The 21,686-nt window shown below is 40.9% G+C and overlaps 1 gene segment (V, D, J or C); it reads right to left on the reverse strand.

The window, feature by feature from the left end:
* Window positions 1-403: 403 nt before the first annotated feature.
* On the reverse strand, window positions 404-21,440 carry LOC122545217 (Ig heavy chain C region, membrane-bound form-like). The segment is given in 5 exon segments: window positions 404-795; window positions 935-1,062; window positions 3,900-4,229; window positions 4,685-4,993; window positions 21,218-21,440. Coding segments are annotated over 5 exon segments (795 nt in total).
* Window positions 21,441-21,686: the final 246 nt, after the last annotated feature.

Raw genomic sequence — 21,686 nt, forward strand, 5'->3', positions numbered from 1 at the left:
GTGTAGAGTAAACTTTCAAACTCCGTTGGCTGCCTTTTATAAGTTTCTGATGGAGCCTATAAAATTATCATTAGGTGACCCGAGGCCGTGACCCTTGGTGCATAAGCGGAAATGTTCTCTAATCATTCTGCCTCTGGAGTGTTCCATCAGGCATATCCTGTGAAAGATGTATTTACATTAGTGGGCTGCATGGTAGCGCAGCATTAAACTAAATGACTGGATGAAACACAACCAAACAGAACAAGTGAAAGTATTTGGCTGGGAAAGGAGTAGAATGTGGGAAAATGTATTATTACTGACTGGCCTTGAAGAAAGAATTAAGCAAACTCAAGGTTAGTGCATATTCATTCGAGATTTATTAACCATTTCAGAAAACATCTTTATCCAAAAAGTTGATGTAAAAGCTAACAGAAGTGAATATAATGGCTGGATGCCACATTGAGACGAGAACACATGCGCTGTGAGCTCGGAATTTTCTGTACATCAGTAACAGTCACAAGAAAGGGAATACAAAGGCTCATCAGAAAGGGTAGGCAACCATTCTGAGTAAGGAACAAATAAAAACAAAACAAATGAGCTTCAAACTGGGAAGCGAAAAATTCTTCCAACCACACCCATCTCAAAGCTATCAAAGTAAAAAGGAAAATCCATCAATAATAGTCTCAGTTACACGCTGATAAACTGAAGTAATCTCACTGTTAGAATCAGCAACAGGACAGATTGGAGATTGGGAATTCAGAGACCTTGATAAGCAGATCAGGAAAATCAAAGGGGTCCACAACTCATTCACTTAACCTGGAAAAGAGAGAGAAAGCAATGACGCAGATATTTATGATCAGGGACTTTCAGATATAATGTTTATTCAATGGCACACTGAGAGATTTCACAAAACATATTGGGCTGCTTGGCGTGAGAAAGATGTGATTATTCTCACCTTCACCAGAGTGACGGCAGCGCTGTAGAAAATACTCAGGAAGAACAAGGTGATGAACGTGGACACAGTTGTCCAGATGTTGCTGTTATCATCCTCATAGTCTTCAATCCAAGTGTGATCTATTGAATCTATGAATATAAAGCCGAGAGAACACATTTAGATTGTTTATTGATCCAGATCGATCTATCTGCATCCAAGCCATGTAATTGGAGACCATTACATATTCATAAAGCAGTCAGGTATTTCTCAAGTGTGACTCTTATCTGTATCTATTAGTACGTCATTGACTCTCAGCAAGAAATTACAAATACTAACTGCACATGTTCTTTCTTCATTGTCCATGTCAGAACGTTTTGAATTATTTTTCTTTTCATCTATTATTTAAGGATATTATTATTTGAGGAATGCTTATAACAAATGATGATTTTAATTATATCATTATATTTTAAATATAGGCTGTGACAGCACTTTAGTTGAAAATTGTGGCCATCACTGAATAAAAGTTCAAGTGTGATTCTCATCTTTTGTATTGGTGACCAATTGCTTGGCAAATCATGAATATAAGTGACATCACAGTCAGGACATTGCTTCATATTTTTGTTTGTAGGATCTGTATATTTAGGAATATGTTTTTATGCGTGTGTCCCTTAATTTATTTGATCTACTGCTTGGTGTGTTTGGTTTTCCTTTAATGTTTGTGTATGTGGTTATGAGAGTCTCTTACTTCACTCTTGCCCATGTTGGAGTCTGTGAATGAATAAACATATTCTTGTTCCTTTACTGCTGGTGTGCTCATGTGTTTGTGCACCTAAAATTTGGTCTTTTCACATTGTGTAAGCATCATCATGCTAATATGCCACTTCGTTGCTGCCTATGCTTATCTTGTAATGTCTTTGTGAGTGTTCACTTTTCATTCGTGCTATCTAAAATGTGTGCTTATGTGTCTGTTTCAGATCCTACCTGAACTAGGTTATTTTCATGTCTATGCTTAATAAATGTTAGCATGCAATGTTATGTTTTGATGGATGTTTATATTTATATGATGATGTTTGCTTGTGTGGCAATCTTTCCCAAACCATCTCCTGATCAGCTTGTTTGTGCTATTGTTTGTGGATGCTTGCTGATCCTTGTGCCCATTATCCTTATTTAATAAACGCCCCTCTATTTGTTCATCTATGCACTTGTGTGTCTGCATGAGAGACTCTGAATTTGTGTGTGCGTGTGATATTGTATACATGCTGATCAATGTGGTTTAAAAATAACTAATTAAGCTGCTTCTGTCATCGTATGTTTGTGATTCTGAAAATGGGAAAATAGTGATATTAATGTTTATCTCTGTGCACTTACGTGCCTGTGTGAGTTGACATGTGGGAGGACATTTTTCGGAATTTGTATCTGTGTGTTCATGCGTGTATTGTGCTGTACGCATTGTGCTGTATGAATGTATATGTATTCATGCCCATTTGTGTGTTACCGTGTGTCGATGTTTCTCATGATTATGTGTGAGTACTCCTGTTCATTTGTGCAAATGATTTTCTTTCGGTGTATGTGAGTTTTTGTATGAGCTTAGGTGAGTGTTCAAGTACCACTTGCATGTGTGGCTCTGTGCGAGTATGCGTGTGTGACATCTTATCTATATACACATTTGAGTGTGCACATAAATATGTGTCTTTAGGTGAGAGCCCGTATATGTGTCATTACGTGTGTATTTGCGATCATCTCTCTGTATCTGTTCTTATACCAGACTGCAATGTTTATTATTCTAATTTATTGTTCTAATTTTAATTTATTGCCCATAATTGGATTTGACCTTGGTGTTGTAGGAAACATTTCCCATCGTCCTGGAGAGATAAGCGTTTTATGAGCAACTCTTCTGTTGCAGTGATAGAACTTCTGTCTCTGAGAGAAAAGGCGTGAGTTCAAATCCCCACTGCCCCAGAGATAACATTTCTGAATATGTTTATTAGAAAATGTCTACTTGTGTTCCGTATGTGAAACAAAATGATATCAGGTATTCGAATACCAGAATTGATCCCATGTGCTCCGGAAAACTGAGACAAAACTATGGAATTCAAACTGGGACGATGCAAACACCAGTTTTGGATAATGGGAATCAATGTTAATCATTTGTTAACAGAGCCAAGCGTGTCTAACATGCTTCAAAGGTATTGTTTTGCATGGAAATGTTAAATCTTTGGACAGTAAGCAAGAAGCTGACTGTTCCTGTTAGTAACTGGGTTACATTACAGAGGACATCCACCATGAAAACTCTGCACAGGGAGCAAGAGGACAGACCATTCATCGTTCCCATTCCCTCTGCTCCACAACAACTTATCTGTTGATTCTCTTTGGTGTGAAAGTGAAGATACATTCTGTCAACTCATACGCTGGCGCAAGATCCCTGGCAGTTCCCCAGAAACAAAGGTTACATTCAAACTGTTCTGCACTATTTACGATTGGTATGTTCCAATCAAATTTAATTTTAAAGGGTCTTAAATTTACATTTCCAATTGGTGTAATTTGGACAGTTTAAAACTGACATGAATTTTGTTACAATGTCCAATCGGGGGAATCAAAAACACCAAGTTAAAAACTCGTGCCCTACCCTTGACATAAAATGGACATTGTCAGATTTTGTCACAGAGGGATTTAGGATGGATAAGGTACTTGGCGGAATCCTGCAATGAGTGAGCTTTACTTTATCTCTGACCCAGGGTGTATCTTAACGGAGAACATTAACTGCAGAAGACACTCGTCCTAGACCTGTTAATAATCCACGTTAACTACACAGATGGAATGTAAGTCAGAGTGGGAAACAACTAATTCAGTATTTAACTCACAGCTGGAGGGAAAAAAAACACTTCATTACTTCTGTTGAATTATTAAATGCAACTCTGAGATTTTTATTGACATGAATTAACAGTGTCCATAAGTGCAAGTGAAATGTTTACGAAACTCGGTTTACCGCTGGATTTATCGACTGTTCTGTTGATGATCTTCAACGGAATCGCTTCATGTCCCACCACACAGGAGTAAGAAGCACCGCTGGCCCACTCCTCCGCTGTAATGGATAGCAGGCTGTAGATGAAGAAGGAGGTGTTGTCGCTCTCCGCCATCACCTCGGTGTCCTTGTAGTTACTGGGATTCACTGGCTTGTCATTGTTTGTCCACTTGACGAAGATCTCTCGGGGGGAGAAACCTCTCACTAAACAAGTGAGAGAGAGAAACCTCTGAGCGGAGATTTCTTCTGCTGGTGGCAGGAGGACCGACACTGATGGCTCCAGCGGATTAATCACTGCAGAATATTTGAGACAAATATACATCAACCCAAAAAATCCTGAACCAATATCACAATTTCACTAAATATTAAAATACGCCATGTTTAATTTGGGATTTATTCACTTTCGTTTTTTAAAGGAGCTGTATGGTACACATACTGTTCAGTAAAAAAAGGAAAGTTTAATGTGAAAGTTGCCTCCATGTTTCCAGCCCACAACGAGGACATTGTGTCCAATTGTCATTGCAGATGGTGACGTCACAACCCAGGCTTCTTCCCACTTTATCTGACTTAATCAGAATACAATATCCTTTGGTCCATCTTTGTCTGAATCAGCTACTTAGCTATCCTGCCTTCAGATGCATCATTAATGCTCCCAACGGTGTTGGTTCATTACCAATCAAAGCCTGCCATTGATGGAACTGGATCTGGATTACACATGGGATCCTTTGTGCTTTAATCTCACCGCTCACCTTTCTCCTTGTGGATGGAGTCTCTCAGCGGAGTCGGTAGATTCTGATGGTACTCCACACATTCAAAAGTAACGCCACTCAGCCAGGCTTCAGTAGAAATGTCTAATTTGCTGATCACGCTGTCAGAATTCTGTCCAGGCTGCTCAGCAATCTTTGATTTCAGAGGCTTCTTTTCTTGTTTCCAGGTCGCATTGACTCCAGAAGGAAGATTGGACACAACGCAGGCTAATGTCACCGTCGCATCCAGTAAGACTTGTTCTCCTGGCGGTGGGAGGATTTTTACGGTGTTAGGGTGGCACTCGGTATCTTCTATGAAACAAAAATCAAAGTCAATGAAAAATGCCCCTTTCTGATACAAACAGCCAATCCTCAGATTACTTCTTCACAGGGTGAAGACACCACCTTCAAAATGGCAAATCCAACTATTGCTGAAACGATGCTTACTATTGTTGATGTATTTTGATCTGTGAAACATTTGTGATTACCTATAACATACCCTGTGTAATTATTCCTAAAGAACACTGGCTTTGTAACAAGTGAAACCTATGAAAAAAGTAAAATCATCGAAGATACCATCATGTAACCCGTGGAATTATCTTTCTTTCGGAGTTTGTCTCTCACTTAAGACCATCTATTGATACTTGTGACAAGAGTAATCTGAATATAATGAGTTCATTTCAATGTTCATAACCCTTAGGTACAAATGCTGCTGGTCACACTGGCAGCTGGTCACACTGACTGCCAAATCACACCCCAAATTTTGGACAAATTATAATAAATAAAAATTATTATCTTTGCAGAGTTCTAAAGTGTTACAGGAGCGGTGAACGGCCATGGAAATTCTGTTCATTATATTTAACGTGATCAAAAATACTTTGCGTTATTGGTGTGATGTCATTCTCTAATTTTTGTTATTGTTCCTCGTGGGCTGTGTTTGGAATAGATCTGAAAACAAGACATTGAGTACAGCATTGGATATCGAGAAGGACACCCATCTCCTTAAGTCTTTCACTCCATTCAGTTAGTTCATAACTGGTCTGTACTTTCACTTTATTTACCAAGCTGCATTTTTTAAATTTCTTCATAGAGCAGGGGAGAAAAAAAACAAACAAAAGCGTCTTAAATTAATTTACAAACGCGGTGGAAATGTCACTAATTTTATAGACATCCACTACTCACTGTGTAAACATCACCACCCCAAACCAGGATAAATCAGCCTGTCTCGAGTTCATCGTTCATTCATCCCTATTGTAGCATTCTTACCAGAATTTATTCTCCTGCCTCATCCACTAATTACAGAGAGCATCTTAAAGAAGCTTAGTGAGATCACGTTTATCCCAGTTCATCAAATGTGATACCCACTTGGTCTGTGGTCTGATCCCATAAATGAAGTTAAAGAGCTCAGTACCAGATAAAAATCGATGTCGTGCAGTGTCCAAGGCAACAGGTCATTCCTGAGCAGGGAATGAAGCATTGAACGCATTATGATTTATTTTCAATTAAGGGTCACTGCATATTTTAACCACGTCATTTTGAGACCACAACATCATAAGATAGAGGATCAGAATAAGGCTGTTCGGCCAATCCAGAGTTTAGATCAGAATGATGTTGGAAAAGCACAGCAGGTCAGACAGCATCCGACGAGCAGGAAAATCGTCGCTTCGGGCTAAAGCCATTCTCCTGCCTTCTCTCCGTACTAAACAAGAGCCGATCTATCTCTGGCTTGAGTACACACAATGGCCTGGCCTCCACAGCCCTCTGCAGCAACATGTTCCACAGACTCATCACCCTCTGGTTGAAGAAATTCCTCCCCATCTCAGTTCTAAACGGTGCCTCTTTGACCCTGAAACTGTGCCCTTGGGTCCGAGTCTCGCCTACCAGTCAAAACACCTATTCCACATTCACTCGACCTCAGTCTCTCAGTATTTTCTATGTTTCAATCAGATATCTCTCCAATATCCCCCCTCCACCCCAAACATACCCTTGAAGCGGCTACCAGGCAAGGATTCAGCACTCTGAATGCCTCTCCCAGCATGATCAGGCAACAAACTATTTAACAAAGCTCACTGTCTATATATCTATCTTCAACAGAGAGGAAACATGCTTTTCTGACTTGCTAAAAGGTTGAATTATGAGCAATGCTACTGTAACACTCAAACTGAAATGAGATACGTGGCATGTTGGGAAATGAGAAACTGTACCGTGCTGTTTACTACGCCTGATAAATTAGTGTGTTTGATTCACATCCGAGTTCAGAGTGATTTGTAGCTCTGTCAGTATGTGTCTCTTACCCTGGAGTGCGGTGATGTTTTTACTTTGAGTGTTCTCTCCATGATTGACCTGGCAGGTATAGACTGCGCTGTTGAACCATAAGGGACCATGAGCCGACTCGTCACCGAGAAGTTCCCGTTCGCCTCACACACGGGAGACGTGAAGAAGCCAGAATCCAAGGGTCGGCCATTTTTCAACCAACTCACGGAGATTGACTTCGGATGGAACTCGATAATTGAACAGACGACGGTTGCAAACTTGCTGCTTGCGATGTCTTCACTGGAGCTCACAGTTAGGAGAAGGGTTGGTTGGAGAATGTCTGGACCTTTAGGAAACACCTCGCATACATTATCCGACGAACTTCATAACAAATACAATCAGTTCTCATATATCAAGGTTTCTTGTGGTTAATTGATACAGGAATCATAATTGTGCAGAGTGCTGGAGAAGCTGGGATCCACACAGAAAGATCAGCAGGACAATGTGAAAGGCTAAACTTAGAGGACACAGCAAGGGAGTCAAGGAGGCATAGAAACTATAGGCCGGTAACATCAGAAGGGAGATATCAACGTTGGATGGCATTCGTTTTAATGACAGAGTCTGATGAACAAGGCAGACGAATTACTGGCATAAATGAAGAAATGATGCCGTTGTTATCACGGAGACATATTTCGAGCCGGGCAGGAGTGGCTATTCAATATTCCAGGATTTAGTGCCTTCAGGCGAGACAGGGAAAGATGGAAAATGATGGGGGCGGGTGTGTGCGGTACAGAATGTTGTTTCTGTTGCAATTCTGACAAGAGTATTTTAGGCTGGAAAGAGAAATAAAATCATGGATACCTCCTTGAACAAAGGCAAATGGACAGTACTTCAAAACCAAATTACAACAAACATAACTACTGGGTGAGCACCAAAAGACCAAGTGCAAATACATGGGCAAATTTCAGAGACATGTAAATTAAATAGGGGAATGAGAAAAGCGGATTTTAACTTCCTCAGCATAGGCTTGGATATTCATTTTGTCAAAAATTTAGAGGGAGCACAATTCTGAAAATGCCCTCAGGAGAATATTTGAACAAAGTTTGTGTTTAATACAGAGAATTTTAATCCAGACCTTGCAAGAGAGGGGTGAACCTGAACTTAACTTTAGGGAATGAAGTCGACCCAGTGGGTAAAACATCAATGGTGGAGCACTTTGCAGACAGTGATCGTGAATCAGTTGGATTTCAGATTGTACTGCAAAGGAATAGAAATTGGCCCAAAGTTCTGAAAAGGGGAAGGACAATTTTAATAAGATCAGGTAATGACTTGACCAGAGAGGACTGGAAGCTGACACTTATTAGTAAATCTGAGTCAGAGCAGTGTGACACATTTAAGAAAGAGATAGGAAAATCACAGGGTGGACATTTCCCAGGAAGCCACTGCGTAGGACCAAGAATGTAGTGGGCTCTGGACACCAAAGGGCATGTAGGGGGAGATAAAGAGAAACAAGGGAGGCTTCCGGTCTATACTGAAATCTCAAAACAATATGGAGTACAGAACGTGCAAGGGGGAGTTTGAAAGACAAAGGAATTAGAAGAGCAAAAGGGACCATGAGAAAATAATAGCATTCAAAATAAAGGAAAATATTTTTAAAAGTTACAGGCTCATTCATAATAAAAGAATTATTCGGGAAACAGTAATGCCCATTAAGTGTTATTATTGGAGTGGAGCCGGAGGATTAGGTTGTGGTCAAAACGAATGTGTTGTGTCAGTGTTCACTAGTAAGAGGGACAATGTGGGGACAGAAATCATGGAGGGGTGTTGTGATGTACTTTCAGAAATTAGGACACATGACGTGATGTTCTGTGTTGTCTTGCTGAATGAAAAGTGGTTATATTTCCAGGGCAGATGAAAAGTATACCAAGCGGTTGAGCGATGCAAAGGATGAAATAGTTGGGTCGCTGACAATAATTTAGAATTCCTGTCTGGCCACAGCAGTTGAGCCAAGTGAGTGTAGATCAGCCAACGTTGCACTGTTATGCAGGACGAAGGAAGGGATAAATAATGAAAACACAGATCTGTCAAGCTAGTCTCAGTGGTAAGGAAACTATGGAGAAGTGAAATTAGTCTTCAATTGGAAGATAAATCAACAGTTTTCACCACGGTTTTATTGAGAGGAAGTCATGTGTAACAATTTGATAGTAGTTTTCATAGAGATAACTCGATGTCCAGATGATAGCAATAATCAGAGCCAATGAGATCCGAGTTAATTTGACAGATTGGATCTAGAACTGGCTGAGTGATGGGAGCAGGGGATAATAGTCATTGGGTGTCTGCGTGACTGGAAATCTATGTCTCCTGGTGTTCTGTAGGGATTAATGTTGATTTCCTTGCTATTTCTCTTACATACCAATGATTGAGACTCAAATTTAGGAGGATTAACCAGTCAATTCACAGATGAAATGAAAACTGTCATGTTGGTAAGTCATGAGCATAATGGCTTTGGATTGCAAGAGGATATACAAGGGTTGGTTGTATGTAAAAGAAAAGTTGCAAATGGAAATTATTCTGAATAAATGTCGGGTGATGTAATTCGGCAGAAGAATCTGTGAGGTATGACGTTTTGAATGGTGGAACCCTGGAAAGGCCTGAGGATCTTTGGTGCATGTACCCACCGATCCCTTACAGTACTGTGTCGTCTGGATAAAGAGGCTAAGAAACTGGGAGGATATTTGCTTTTATTAGCCAAGACATTGACAATGAAGAGTGGTGAGATGATATTGGAACTTAATAAAATACTGGTTAGGCCATATTGAAGCGTTGTGTGCTTGTTATCGAAGGAATGTGATTACACTGAAGGCAGTATTGATGAGATTAGATTATGATTAGATTAGATTAGATTACTTACAGTGTGGAAACAGGCCCTCCGGCCCAACAGGTCCACACCGCCCCGCCGAAGCGCAACCCACCCATACCCCTACATTTATCCCTTACCTTACACTACGGGCAATTTAGCATGGCCAATTCACCTGACCTGCACATCTTTGGACTGTGGGAGGAAACCGGAGCACCCGGAGGAAACCCACACAGACACGGGGAGAACGTGCAAACTCCACACAGTCAGTCGCCTGAGGCGGGAATTGAACCCGGGTCTCTGGCGCTGTGAGGCAGCAGTGCTCGGGTCTTGCCTGGGTTGGAGGGTTTTAGTTATGAAACTAGTTTAGATAGACAGGGGTATTCCTTGGAGCAGAGGAGAATTAGGGAGAAGATTATCATGATGTCTAGAATTATTTTAGGCATAGACAGGGTAAACTGGATGAAACCTTTCCCCTTGATGGAGAGATCAATGCCTCAGGGGCACAGGGTGAAGGTAAGGCCAGGAGCTTCCAAGTGGATCTCAGGGGAAAAAAATCAAACAGAGGGTGGTGTTAGCCTGGAGCTCAGCACCTATAAGTCATGTAGAGACTGAGCCCCTCATAATAGGTATGAAGTATCCTTGCAAGGGCAAGTCACACAAGGCAATGGATCATGTGCTGGCACATGAGACTGGAATAGTTAGGTGGCTGTTATTGATAGGCGTGAATTGGGTGGATCAAAGGGCCTTTTTCCTGTGCTGTATAAGGTGATTCTGTGAAAACGGTTATAAATAATGCCTTATTCATGTTAATCACAGATGATCTGTTTACCTCAGTTCCCACAACACGTACCTGGACATGGCATTTCTTTGCTCTTGTGTGACACGCTGTGTTGAACCTCACAAGAGATTTTGCTGGGGCAATCTACCGCTGACCGGGGCAGGGTTAATTGGCTGCTCAGGGTGTAGGTTCCCTTCTTGTTTCTCACTGATGGGTAAGTCTTCAATCCAGTCGTGATTAGCTCCCCACCTTTCTTCCAGGTTACCTTGGTGACGTCAGGGGAATAGTCCATTGCCAAACAACCAAAGATCACAGAACCGGTGTTGTGCTCCTGACAGGAGGAGACCAGGCCATAAAGCGTGGGGGGAGACGGTGTCTCTACAACAGAATGACCAATTGAGCATGTTAATTTCTGTTAATTTGACCTTATCAGTTACTCAAATGTATCCTTAGCTGTAAACTTTTGCCAGTCTGCTCCTGCTGAAGTCTACAGCATAATTGGGGTTTATTTTTGTTTCCTACCAGTTGCTGATCATGATCATTGGTTCCCCCTTTAGAAACATGCCCTGGACCTTGACCATTACCACATAATTTAGGAAGAAGAACATCCTGATCCCACCCCAGTAACTGTTTGAAGATCTCACCAACTGACACTTTCACTGGATTGCTGTGAAGAGCAGAGACGTTTCACAAAATACAAACCAAGGAAATGCAGATTCATCGAAATTCTACAGTGTGTGCAAACAGGCCATTTGGCCCAACAGGTCCACACCCACCCTCTGAAAAGTAACACATCCAGACCCATTCCCCTATCCTATTATGCTACAGTTAACCCTGACTAATGCACCTAAACTCCCAATCACTGAACACAACATTTGCAATTCCCCCAGCTGGCACATCTTTGGATTGTGGGAGGAAACGCACACAGACATGGGGAGAAAGTGCCAACTCCACACAGACAGTCACCCGAGGCTGGAATGGAACCCGACCCCTAGCACTGTGAGGCAGCAGTGCTAACCACGGAACCAGCCTGCCAGCCCACTAGGTACCGTGCTGCTGGAAATACCCAACAGCTGGCACTACCCCCGGAGAGAAATCAGAGTGAATCACAGAACATAGAACGTTACAGCGCAGTACATGCCCTTCGGCCCTCGATGTTGCGCTGCCCTGTCATACTAATCTGAAGCCCATCCCACCTACACTATTCCATGTACGTCCATATGTTTGTCCAATGACGACTTAAATATACTTAAACTTGGCGAATCTACTACCGTTGCAGGCAAAGCATTCCATAACCTTATTACTCAATGAGTAAATAAACTACCTCTGCCATCTGTCTTATACCTATCTCCCCTCTCTTTAAAGTTGTGTCCCCTCGTGTTAGCCGTCCCCATACTTGGGAATCAGGCCCAGTGAGCCTTCCTCACTTATCAATGCAAGGCAGAATGTTCTCTCTGGGAGGAAGGTCACTGCAGCAGCAGCACAGGCAGGAGCTGAGCACTGGGACGGGGAGGATGGCTGTCACGGCTGAACTCATGCCAATTGTCTGGAAGTTGAAACATTTCATTTACAATTATTTGAATTCTGGAGGCCTCTGATAAATGGAGGACCATTAAGATTCAGAGACTTTGGAGTGTTACAGCTGAGTATTTACGTAAATATGATTTGAGAAATGAACAAGCAATCTTTAACTTTAATAACTATCAAACTGACACGCAGTTCACCAGCAAACCTCACCTTTCAAACTAACCACTGCACTTACTCTGTCTAGACCTAAATTCCCACTCACATTGACAAAGCCTACCCTGCTACACACCCATTCATGCCCGGAACACACAACCCCGTTCACACGAAACACATCCAAGGCAATCCATATTGGTAGTGTCGCTGAGCAGAGAGATCTCGGTGTCCATGTACATAGATCCCTAAAAGTTGCCAGCCAGTTTGATAGAGTTGTTAAGAAGGCATACTTTGTGTTGGCTTTCATCGGTAGAGGGACTGAGTTTCAGAACCACGAGGTTAGGCTGCGGCTGTACAAAACTCTGGTGTGGCCGCACTTGGGAGTATTGTGTACTGTTCTGGTCACCACATTATAGAAAGAATGTGGCAGCTTTGGAAGACTTCAGAGGAGGTTTACCAAGATGTTGTTTGGTATGGCGGGAAGGTTTAATTAGGAAAGGATGAGGGTCTTGAGGCTGTTTTTATTTGAGAGAAGAAGGTTGAGAGGTGACTTAATTGAGACATAAAAGATAAACAGAGGGTGGACAGTGAAAGTCTTTTTCCTTGAATAGTGATGGCTAGCAGGAGAGGACATAGATGACAGATGTCAGAGGTTGTTTCTTTACTCAGAGAGTAGTAGGGCCATGGAACACACTGCCTGCAACAATAGTACACTCGCCAACTTTAAGGGCATTTAAAAGGTCATTGAATAAACATATGGATAAAAATGGAATCGTGTAAGATAGATAGGCTTCAGAATGGTTCCACAGGTCAGCGCAACATCGAGGGCTGAAAGGCCTGTACTGCACTGTAATGTTCTATATTCTATATTCCAGATGGTCATATGATCTCAATTCCTTTCACTCATTTACACTCCTGCCGCCCTGCACCTGGTCCATGGTGAATCTGGCCCTGACTGGACCTGGCACCATCATTTTCACAACCTCGGACAAAAGCCCACGACCCAAGAGATCACCTCAGTCCTTGATCACTGACCTCTCACCTTACCCAAGTCAACCTGTGCACATTGCATCCCAGCTCCTTTCGCATCTGTCCTTTACAACCGACCATTTTGCCAGACTCCGAGCTTTGCATTTAGACAACACGTCCCCCTGTCACTTCATTACAGTGACCTTCCACCCCCGAAACATCCTGGCACTCTGCCCACCTCTACACTAACCAGCCTGGCACACTACCCACCTCCACACTAACCAGCCTGGCACACTGCCCACCTCTACACTAACCAGCCCGGCACACTGCCCCCCTCTGCACTAACCAGCCGGGCATCCTGCCCACCTCTACACTAACCAGCCTGGCATCCTGCTCACCTCTCCATAAACCAGTCTGGCAAAGACAGACCTCCTGCATTTCAGCTCAAACTACCCCTCACCTACCAAGCACAATTCGACCAAATTATCCTGTGATCATTACCCATTTACCTTGATGCCACCTTGCCAGACAGAGTGCATGCAAGCTTACCCAGCAGCCAGCCAACACCTCACAGCCTACCAGCCCAAACTCTCCCACATGCCCAATCTAGCACCTCACCTGCTCACCACCTTCCAACTTTGAGCCTACTCCACCATAAAGTCAGTGAGTCATAAAGTCGTACAGCACAGAAACAGTTCCTTTGGTCCAGCTCATCCATGCTGACCAGAGTTCCCAAATTAAACTAATTCCACTTGCCTGCCTTTGGCCCATATCCATCCAGACCTATCCAGTTCCTGGAGCTGTTCAAATGTCTTCTAAATGTTGGACCTATCTCTGCATTTACCACTTCCTCTGGCAGTTCATTCCAATGTTTTGGACAGTTACAACATGAAGCCCCAACTCCTGCACTCGGTGCTCTGACCAATGAAGGTACATGTGCCAAACACCTTCAACACACTAGCTATTGAGACAACGCTTTCAAGAATCTATGAGTCTGAACCCTCAGGGCCCTGTGTTCAACATCACTATCCAGTGCCCTACCATTAACTCTGTAAGTTGTGACCTGATTTGTCATCTCAAAAAGCAACACGTAGTATTCATTTAAATTACACTCCATCCGCCACTCCTCAGACCATTGGCCCAGCTAATCAAGATCTCATTGTACGTTTAGATAACTTTCACTGCCAATTATACCACCAATGTTGGCGTTACGTGCAAACTGACAAACCATGTCCCATTCAATGTTTTCATGGCTTTCAGCCAATATTGTACCCTGTTTCCCTTTTTCCCACATATCCGGAGCATTTTTTAAAGGATTGATGGAATCTATCTCCTTATTGAAATCATTTCAAGTTTTGTCCCTAATCAATTTCTGTGGTGGAGAATTCCAAAGGTTCACCATTCTTTTGCTGAACAGAAAACAATCAGGTTCAATGTTAACGGTGTGTTGGGAAGACTGGTGAGCAGCAAGATTAATGATGATCCCATGAATGGAGTAGCATTCCAGAGGGGCCGAGATGCCTTCTTCAGATTCCATTTTGCATGCTGACATGTCCCTTCAGCAGCATGTACCAAAACTGTGATCCTTGAGGATAAGGGCGCACATGCGTGTAAATGCTTCACCTGAAAGCTCTCCTCCACATTAGACTTCAACTTGACTCTCAACTATTTCTCTGCCGTTTCCTCTTCCTCAATCACAGCCATGGGACTCACTTCCGAACAGCGCTGTGAATGTGCTAATACCACACAAACTTCAGCAATTCAAATAGACTGATGACAACTGGTTTCTCAAGGCGATATAAAAAGTCTGACACTTCCACACCTGTCTAGAGATTCAAACAACCACTGGAAGAATTGAAAATTATTTGAGGCACTTGTGTGTCTACACAAGATAGCATGGTTTCCTTTTGTGTGATTTAACTGTGTTTTCACTGAATGAACAGAGCTATTTCTAAATCATGTAATAGGAATGAAGCTTCCCTCATTTTTAGCAAGGCAATCACACATTATATTTCTTTATTCCAGGGAGGTACAGTGTTAAATTAATGAAATATGATGATTGGGATGTTTCAATTGGAAATTGTCAGAGATTTAAAGTTTACTTTCATGAGCAATTAATTCCAGCCTCATTGTGTCACAGTACTCACAGGAATGTCTTTCAGAAATGGTGTCTCCCTTTGTTACGGGCAGTGGAATCAGTAAATCTGGGATAGTTTTTGCTTGTTAATCAAATGTGTTGAAGAGTTTTAGCCAAAGGGAGACCTGTGGATTTAGCTCACAGATGCTCCATGATCTAAGTAAGTGGTGGAACAGCTCGAGGGACTGAGTGCCCTCCTCGTGCTCCTACCTTCCTGTCATTGTGTCATTCATTAAGCTAGCACTGGCGGCGAACACTTTTTATTAAAATATTTCAACAAATTAATTGTTTCACACATGCTTTCGAAAAAACCTTCTGTTGATTATTTGGAACGGGATCATTGACATTCTCTATTTGAGTGATCAAAATAACTTCCACCCAATTACAGCAGTCACTGCACTCTGGAGTGTGTTGTTACTTCATAATAGTTTCTTGTGAAACTACACTTTAGATCAGGGCGCTCCAATTCAATGATTCTCTGATATTTAATATCTCTGAACATTCTCAATTTGTTCAAATGCATCTTTTCTCTGAAGAACGTGTTTCATCGAACACAACTTTTTTCAATGAAACAACAAACTTTAAATGCTAGAAAATCAAAATAAAGACAGAAATTTCTGAAGAAACTCAGCAGGTCTAGCAGCTCCTGTGGAGAGAAGGCAAGGTTAACCTTTCGCATCCAGAGACCCCGCCCCTTCACCAAATTGTTTTCATGTTTTTGGGACAAGAGCTCACACCTGTTGAGATAAACAGTGATTACGCTGGCTTGACTCCTATTGGAAAAAGAATTCTTAGCAGAGGTACTGGATGGTCTCAGATAGCAATTGAAGACCAACTGAAAAGCTATCACCATCTGCATCAAGTATTGGATTCAGAGGAACTCCCACCGTACTGAACAATCAAATTCAGCTACAGCACTGGTTTAATATAAAGTAAAACAGCCTAAGGATAATCTCATCAAATATGCTTCGAAAATGATTCATTCTGGATTAGTTATAAATGATATTGTTAGAACAGCAAGTCAAAAGCTGGGATTTCTTTGAGCACTTACTCCATTAACCCAATCTAGCGATACCCAACAGCTTGTGAACAAATATTGATCTGGAAAAAGCTGCTAACCACCAAAATTCTGTTTAATATCTAAGAGACACAAGTCAGAACAGCAATTGAATAGATTTCATTGGCCTCTGTGAGTGGAATTCCAACAAACACCCAGACATGTCAATCTGCTTTCTTGCACTGAAGTCACCTGATAAGAGATTGTGTTACATACCTCTCTAACAGGTTGTAGGTGAACACAGGCCACCTGGCACAGAATCAGGGGCTCTAATACAACATCACAACAGACCTGAACACAATGAGCTTGACACTATCACGGAGAACACAGCCCACATGTTTTGACAATACATAAACCATGTTAGTTATTATCACCTTCCAACAACCAGGGATAGTTCCAGAATGTTTGTACAATGAAAGTAACATTTCAACATTTATCGAAGAATGCTTTGACAGCAGCTCCAAATTGTTCAAACTCTATGGGAACTACAGAGGAATAAATCTAGGAATTGCATTGCCATCAATTCACTGTCACTGGATTCCAACCTAGTACTCCCTTCCTCTTTCCCCTGTGAATGTTGCTGCACCAGACGGTCTACTTAGTTTGGAAAAGATTAAAATGTTTTGAAGTGTAATATGACCATTGCCAGTGACATTAAAAGCTGATAATAGGTTTTCAAATAATAAGATGCAACAAAATTCTGATTCTACATTGTGCCACGAAACATGTCCTGCATAACTCAGGCACAAAGAAAATATGCAGCATATTTCCCTCTGCCTCGCTCAATCAAATATCTCTTGTTGCTAACAACCAATTTCAAAACTCTTGCTATCTGCCTTTTGTTCCTGAAACGTTCGTTCTGATTGGAACAACTTAGTCAGGGCTCTCAATTCTGAGGCACCTAATCGAATATTGTATTTCTGGCAGATAAAAGTGGTTTTGAAGGGCGAGATGAAATTGAACTGTCTGAGATTCAGGTATCCGAACTGGACAATTTACGAATGGTCAGGACCGTTGACAAGTTAGTTGGAGATCGCACTGAAACAAACTGCACAACAGACTTAATCCTAGAGGATACATTGCTCAACTCCTCACGTCAAATATATTCACTGTGATGAACATTCATCAGAGGAACTAACCAGTGGATTGATGTGAATGAGAATGTGTTCACAATGAACATAAATAACCACTGGGTTAATAAACTTAATAAGTCATTGCATTTAACAAAATTATTGAGGTGGGAAATATTGCCAATTAAAGCACAGATCCGGAGGAAATGGATTATTCTCTAAATTATTTTTACATATTCTTAAAACGTTCCTTGAACTGTGGAGATTTTGCATGCACTGCATACAGTCAATGCTGCATTCCAGTGTGGAAAGCATTTCTGTTGAAGGTATTAGGGCAAGGTCATTTTCTTGTTAACTGATTTTAATGAACGAAAATGTTTAAAAAGGTATGAATTGAAAACATGCTTCTGTCTGGAGTTGCCCACTTTAGCGGATGTCTAAGTAAATGTGGGCACTGCTGCCTCACAGATCCAGGTACCCAGGCTCGGTTCCAGCCTCAGGTGACTGCCTATGTGGAGTTTACACAATCTCCCCTGTGTCTGTGTGGGTTTCCTCCCACAATCCAAAGATATGCATGTCAGGTGAATTGGTCATGCTATATCGTCCATTGTGTTAGGTGCATTAGTCAGGGGTAAATATAGGGTAGGGGAATGGGTCTGGCTGGGTTACTCTTCAGAGGGTCGGTATCGACTTGTTGGACCAAATGACCCGATACACACTGCAGGAAATCTAATCTAAATGATTGTCACACTTAACTAATGTGAGCAGATTCCTTCCGACCGCTACATTGCAATAAATCGGTCAAGTATATTTAATAAAATAAATATTACTCTATTTTCAGTGTCTGAATAAACAATGTGCTCTGTTATCCTCTAGTTCATGTCTTCTCCAAATTTGTGAACTCTGCATCCGTCTGAACACATCGATGCAAAATGAATTCTCTGCATTTGCAGCAAGCATTCCTATGGTTTTAAGAGTAGGGTTCCTACAGTATGCAAACAGGCCATTTGGCCCAACAATTCCACACTGACCCTCTGAACAGTAAGTAGCCCACCCAGACCCATTCCCCCAACTTATATTTACCCCTGACTAATGCACTCTAACCTACACATCCCTGAGCACTGTGTGCAATTTAGGACAGCCATAATCACCTGACCTGCACATCTTTTGGACTGTGGGAGGAAACCAGAGTGCCCGAAGGAAACCCACGCAGACACAGGGAGAATGTGCTAACTCCACACAGGCAGTCAACCGAGGGTGGGATCGAATTTAGGACCCTGGCACTATGAGGCAGCAGTGCCAACCACTGAGACACCATGCTGCCCTGCGAGTTCATGAGTGGATTATTTTAATTAATTCGAAATTTGGCCTTGGTCACATAATTCACTATAGCAGTTGTTTCCGAAAGAATGACTCTTCAGTTGATATTTTGTTGTAAAATGTAACTATTTATTTAAAATGCACAGATTGGAACACCTAAAGCACTGTGCAGATTAAATAATTCAATTAATGTTTTATTATTATCCTGTAAATCCAGTTTAATCAGGGACATAACAATGAATTAACTCAAGTTACGTGTGAAACTGATCAAAGCAGTGAAACTGACCTGTTCTTCATAGAATTGAGCAGAATTTCCAAATGGTCTTTTCCAATGATCTTTTCCAGCCAGAAAAATATGTATGTAGTGTACAGTGGAATTGAAAGGTGTTTCTTGATCAATTATAACACAGTCATGGCATTTTTGCTCAAGAGCAAGAACTATTAGAACATTAGACTTTTGAAATGCTATTTATATTTCTCTATGACTCGTAAACTGTTTAAAGACAAACCTTGTGATTGAACTAGATAGTGGAGTTCTGAATTTGGATTGTAAAGCATGGATTATTTTAATCCTTAATTATTACTTTTAAGTAAAAATGGCGCCCGAAGGTATCTGTTTCCCCTTCATTTCTAAAACCTTTGCGATTTGCCTTTCACTTAATAATAGGCTTTATGAAATTTCACCTCGCATGCTGATTGCACTGAATGAGGAACCAGGAGCGGTTCACTGTCACCAACCGTATTAACATTGCAAAAACAATGTAGAAACCAAAAACGGTTTCCCAAATATAACATATTTAATGTTACCCAAGCACAGGTCAATGATCACCAGATCACAACACGGTGTGTCTGCAGCAGAACCAGCTCTGCAAATATTTTCAACAGAACCAAGAACATGATGTAACCTCACAAAACAAACCCAGATTGAAGTCTAACAAAGCTGCTCAGAATCCAGCAAACTAATGATTAAATTGAATAGAAATAACAAGTCATAACAGCAGCCTTGTTTGTGAGGGGACTTAACACTTAAAGCTGTAACGTTTCTGGCAACAGTTCAATGTATTTCCAACCTGTACACCCTTCTTGATCGTGACAATCTTGTGCAGCGCAAAGTAGAGCGGTTGAAGGCATATATTGATTAATCACTTCATTGTCAAAACAAAATTATTGAATGGACAAATATTACCACATTATAATTTTAAGTTAGTTTCAATTACATAATCTGATCAATTCTGCAGTTTCAGATTTTAGTCCCAAATTTTATTTTGAATGAGGCTACTCAAAACAAAATTCAGTTCGTTTACAATTAGAACTGAGTTTTTTTGTTAAAAGTTAATGCATTAAAAACTTTTTTTTTTCATTTCTCACACTTCCGGGTTTCTGCCTAAAGTTGTTTTTCAGACCGTTACAAATGGATGTAATGTTTTTAATCAAGCAGAGAAAAATGTGTCATATAAGTTTAACAAATGCAGAAATGATTCATGAAAAACAAAAGAACTTCACAAATATTGGTAACGAAAAGTAATCCAGAGAGACAATCTCCTCACCAGAAAGAAAACACCAATTCAGAAAGCATGAAAACGCTGATCAATTTCACAAACTGAATAAGAATCCAATCAACTCAATTCAACAGAATCAATGAAAATAAAATCAGAATCCAATCAACTCAAAACAACAGATTTGAATGAAACATAATCAGAAACCAAACAATTCAATTCAACAGAATCAAATAAAACAATTTCAAAAGCCAATCCACACAATTCAACAAAACCAAGTAAAAACAAAGTCAGACTCCAATCAACACAGTTCAAACCGAATCAACTAAAACAAAGCCAAAATCCAATCAACTCAATTCAACAGAATCAAGTAAAACAAACTCAGAATCTAATCCACAGAATGCAATATAGCACCGCAAGAAAATTTTATGACAGTTTCTAACCTGCTTGCAATCAACAAAATTAACAAAATACATGAGAAAATATAAACAGGGTAAGAACATATATTCAAGAAGTGAATAATGATATTTTAGCATATTTTAATCATGTTTAGTAATATCTCGAATATCTTTGAATTCTTAGCGTTTGTTATTGATAATAAAACTCACAGTCAGGATGCCACTGACATTAAACATTATTTATAGCTGACTGATTAAGAGACATTAGATGTTTCAAGTAACCCAGCCACACAGAATGCCCATCTGATCAAAAAAAAAGAGATACACCGAGTAACTGACTCGATCATCACCATTGTAACTATTTGCTGAGCCTTAACTGAAGTCTATTATCAGTCTGAACAAAAATCAATCCGAACCAAACCAAACTCAGCAAAGAATCTGAGTTTAATTTAATTCAGAAATTTGTCACATGAATAGAAAGTTATTAAAAAGTCACTAAGAAAGTTCAAGGGTCTTACCTGAAGTCACTGTTACCATGGTCCCTTGGCCCCAGTAGCCAAGATCGTAACCCCAGTTACCCACTGTAGTATCACAATGATGGAGACCAGTACACGTATTCTCTGTTCTTTACTCCAGGTCTCAATTTTCATTTGAAAGAGCCATTTAGTACTGATCATGTTCAGAATTAATGCCATAGTTGACATAACAATTAGCAGTGATTTCCTGAGCTGTCAGATATATTAAAACTAACATTTTTTTCCGAGCATTTAATTGATGGAAGTGTTAGCAGTACATATGACATGCCCAAAACATTGTCCCATTGTGTCAGCAGTTTGCTAGTTTAAATGGTACATTTCCTCTTTGATAGTTTTGTAAGAGGCAGCCTGAGGTCTGCTTCAGATCGCAGTTGGTATAATTGCATTTAAAACTCGTACTGACCGTCAGTTTATGATGGAATTGACAAAATGTTCCCTCAAGCTGTTCTTG

This window comes from Chiloscyllium plagiosum, unplaced genomic scaffold (assembly GCF_037043375.1).
Source record: "Chiloscyllium plagiosum isolate Xiang-an unplaced genomic scaffold, Cpla_swu_hap1 HiC_scaffold_38, whole genome shotgun sequence".
Taxonomy (NCBI): domain Eukaryota; kingdom Metazoa; phylum Chordata; class Chondrichthyes; order Orectolobiformes; family Hemiscylliidae; genus Chiloscyllium; species Chiloscyllium plagiosum.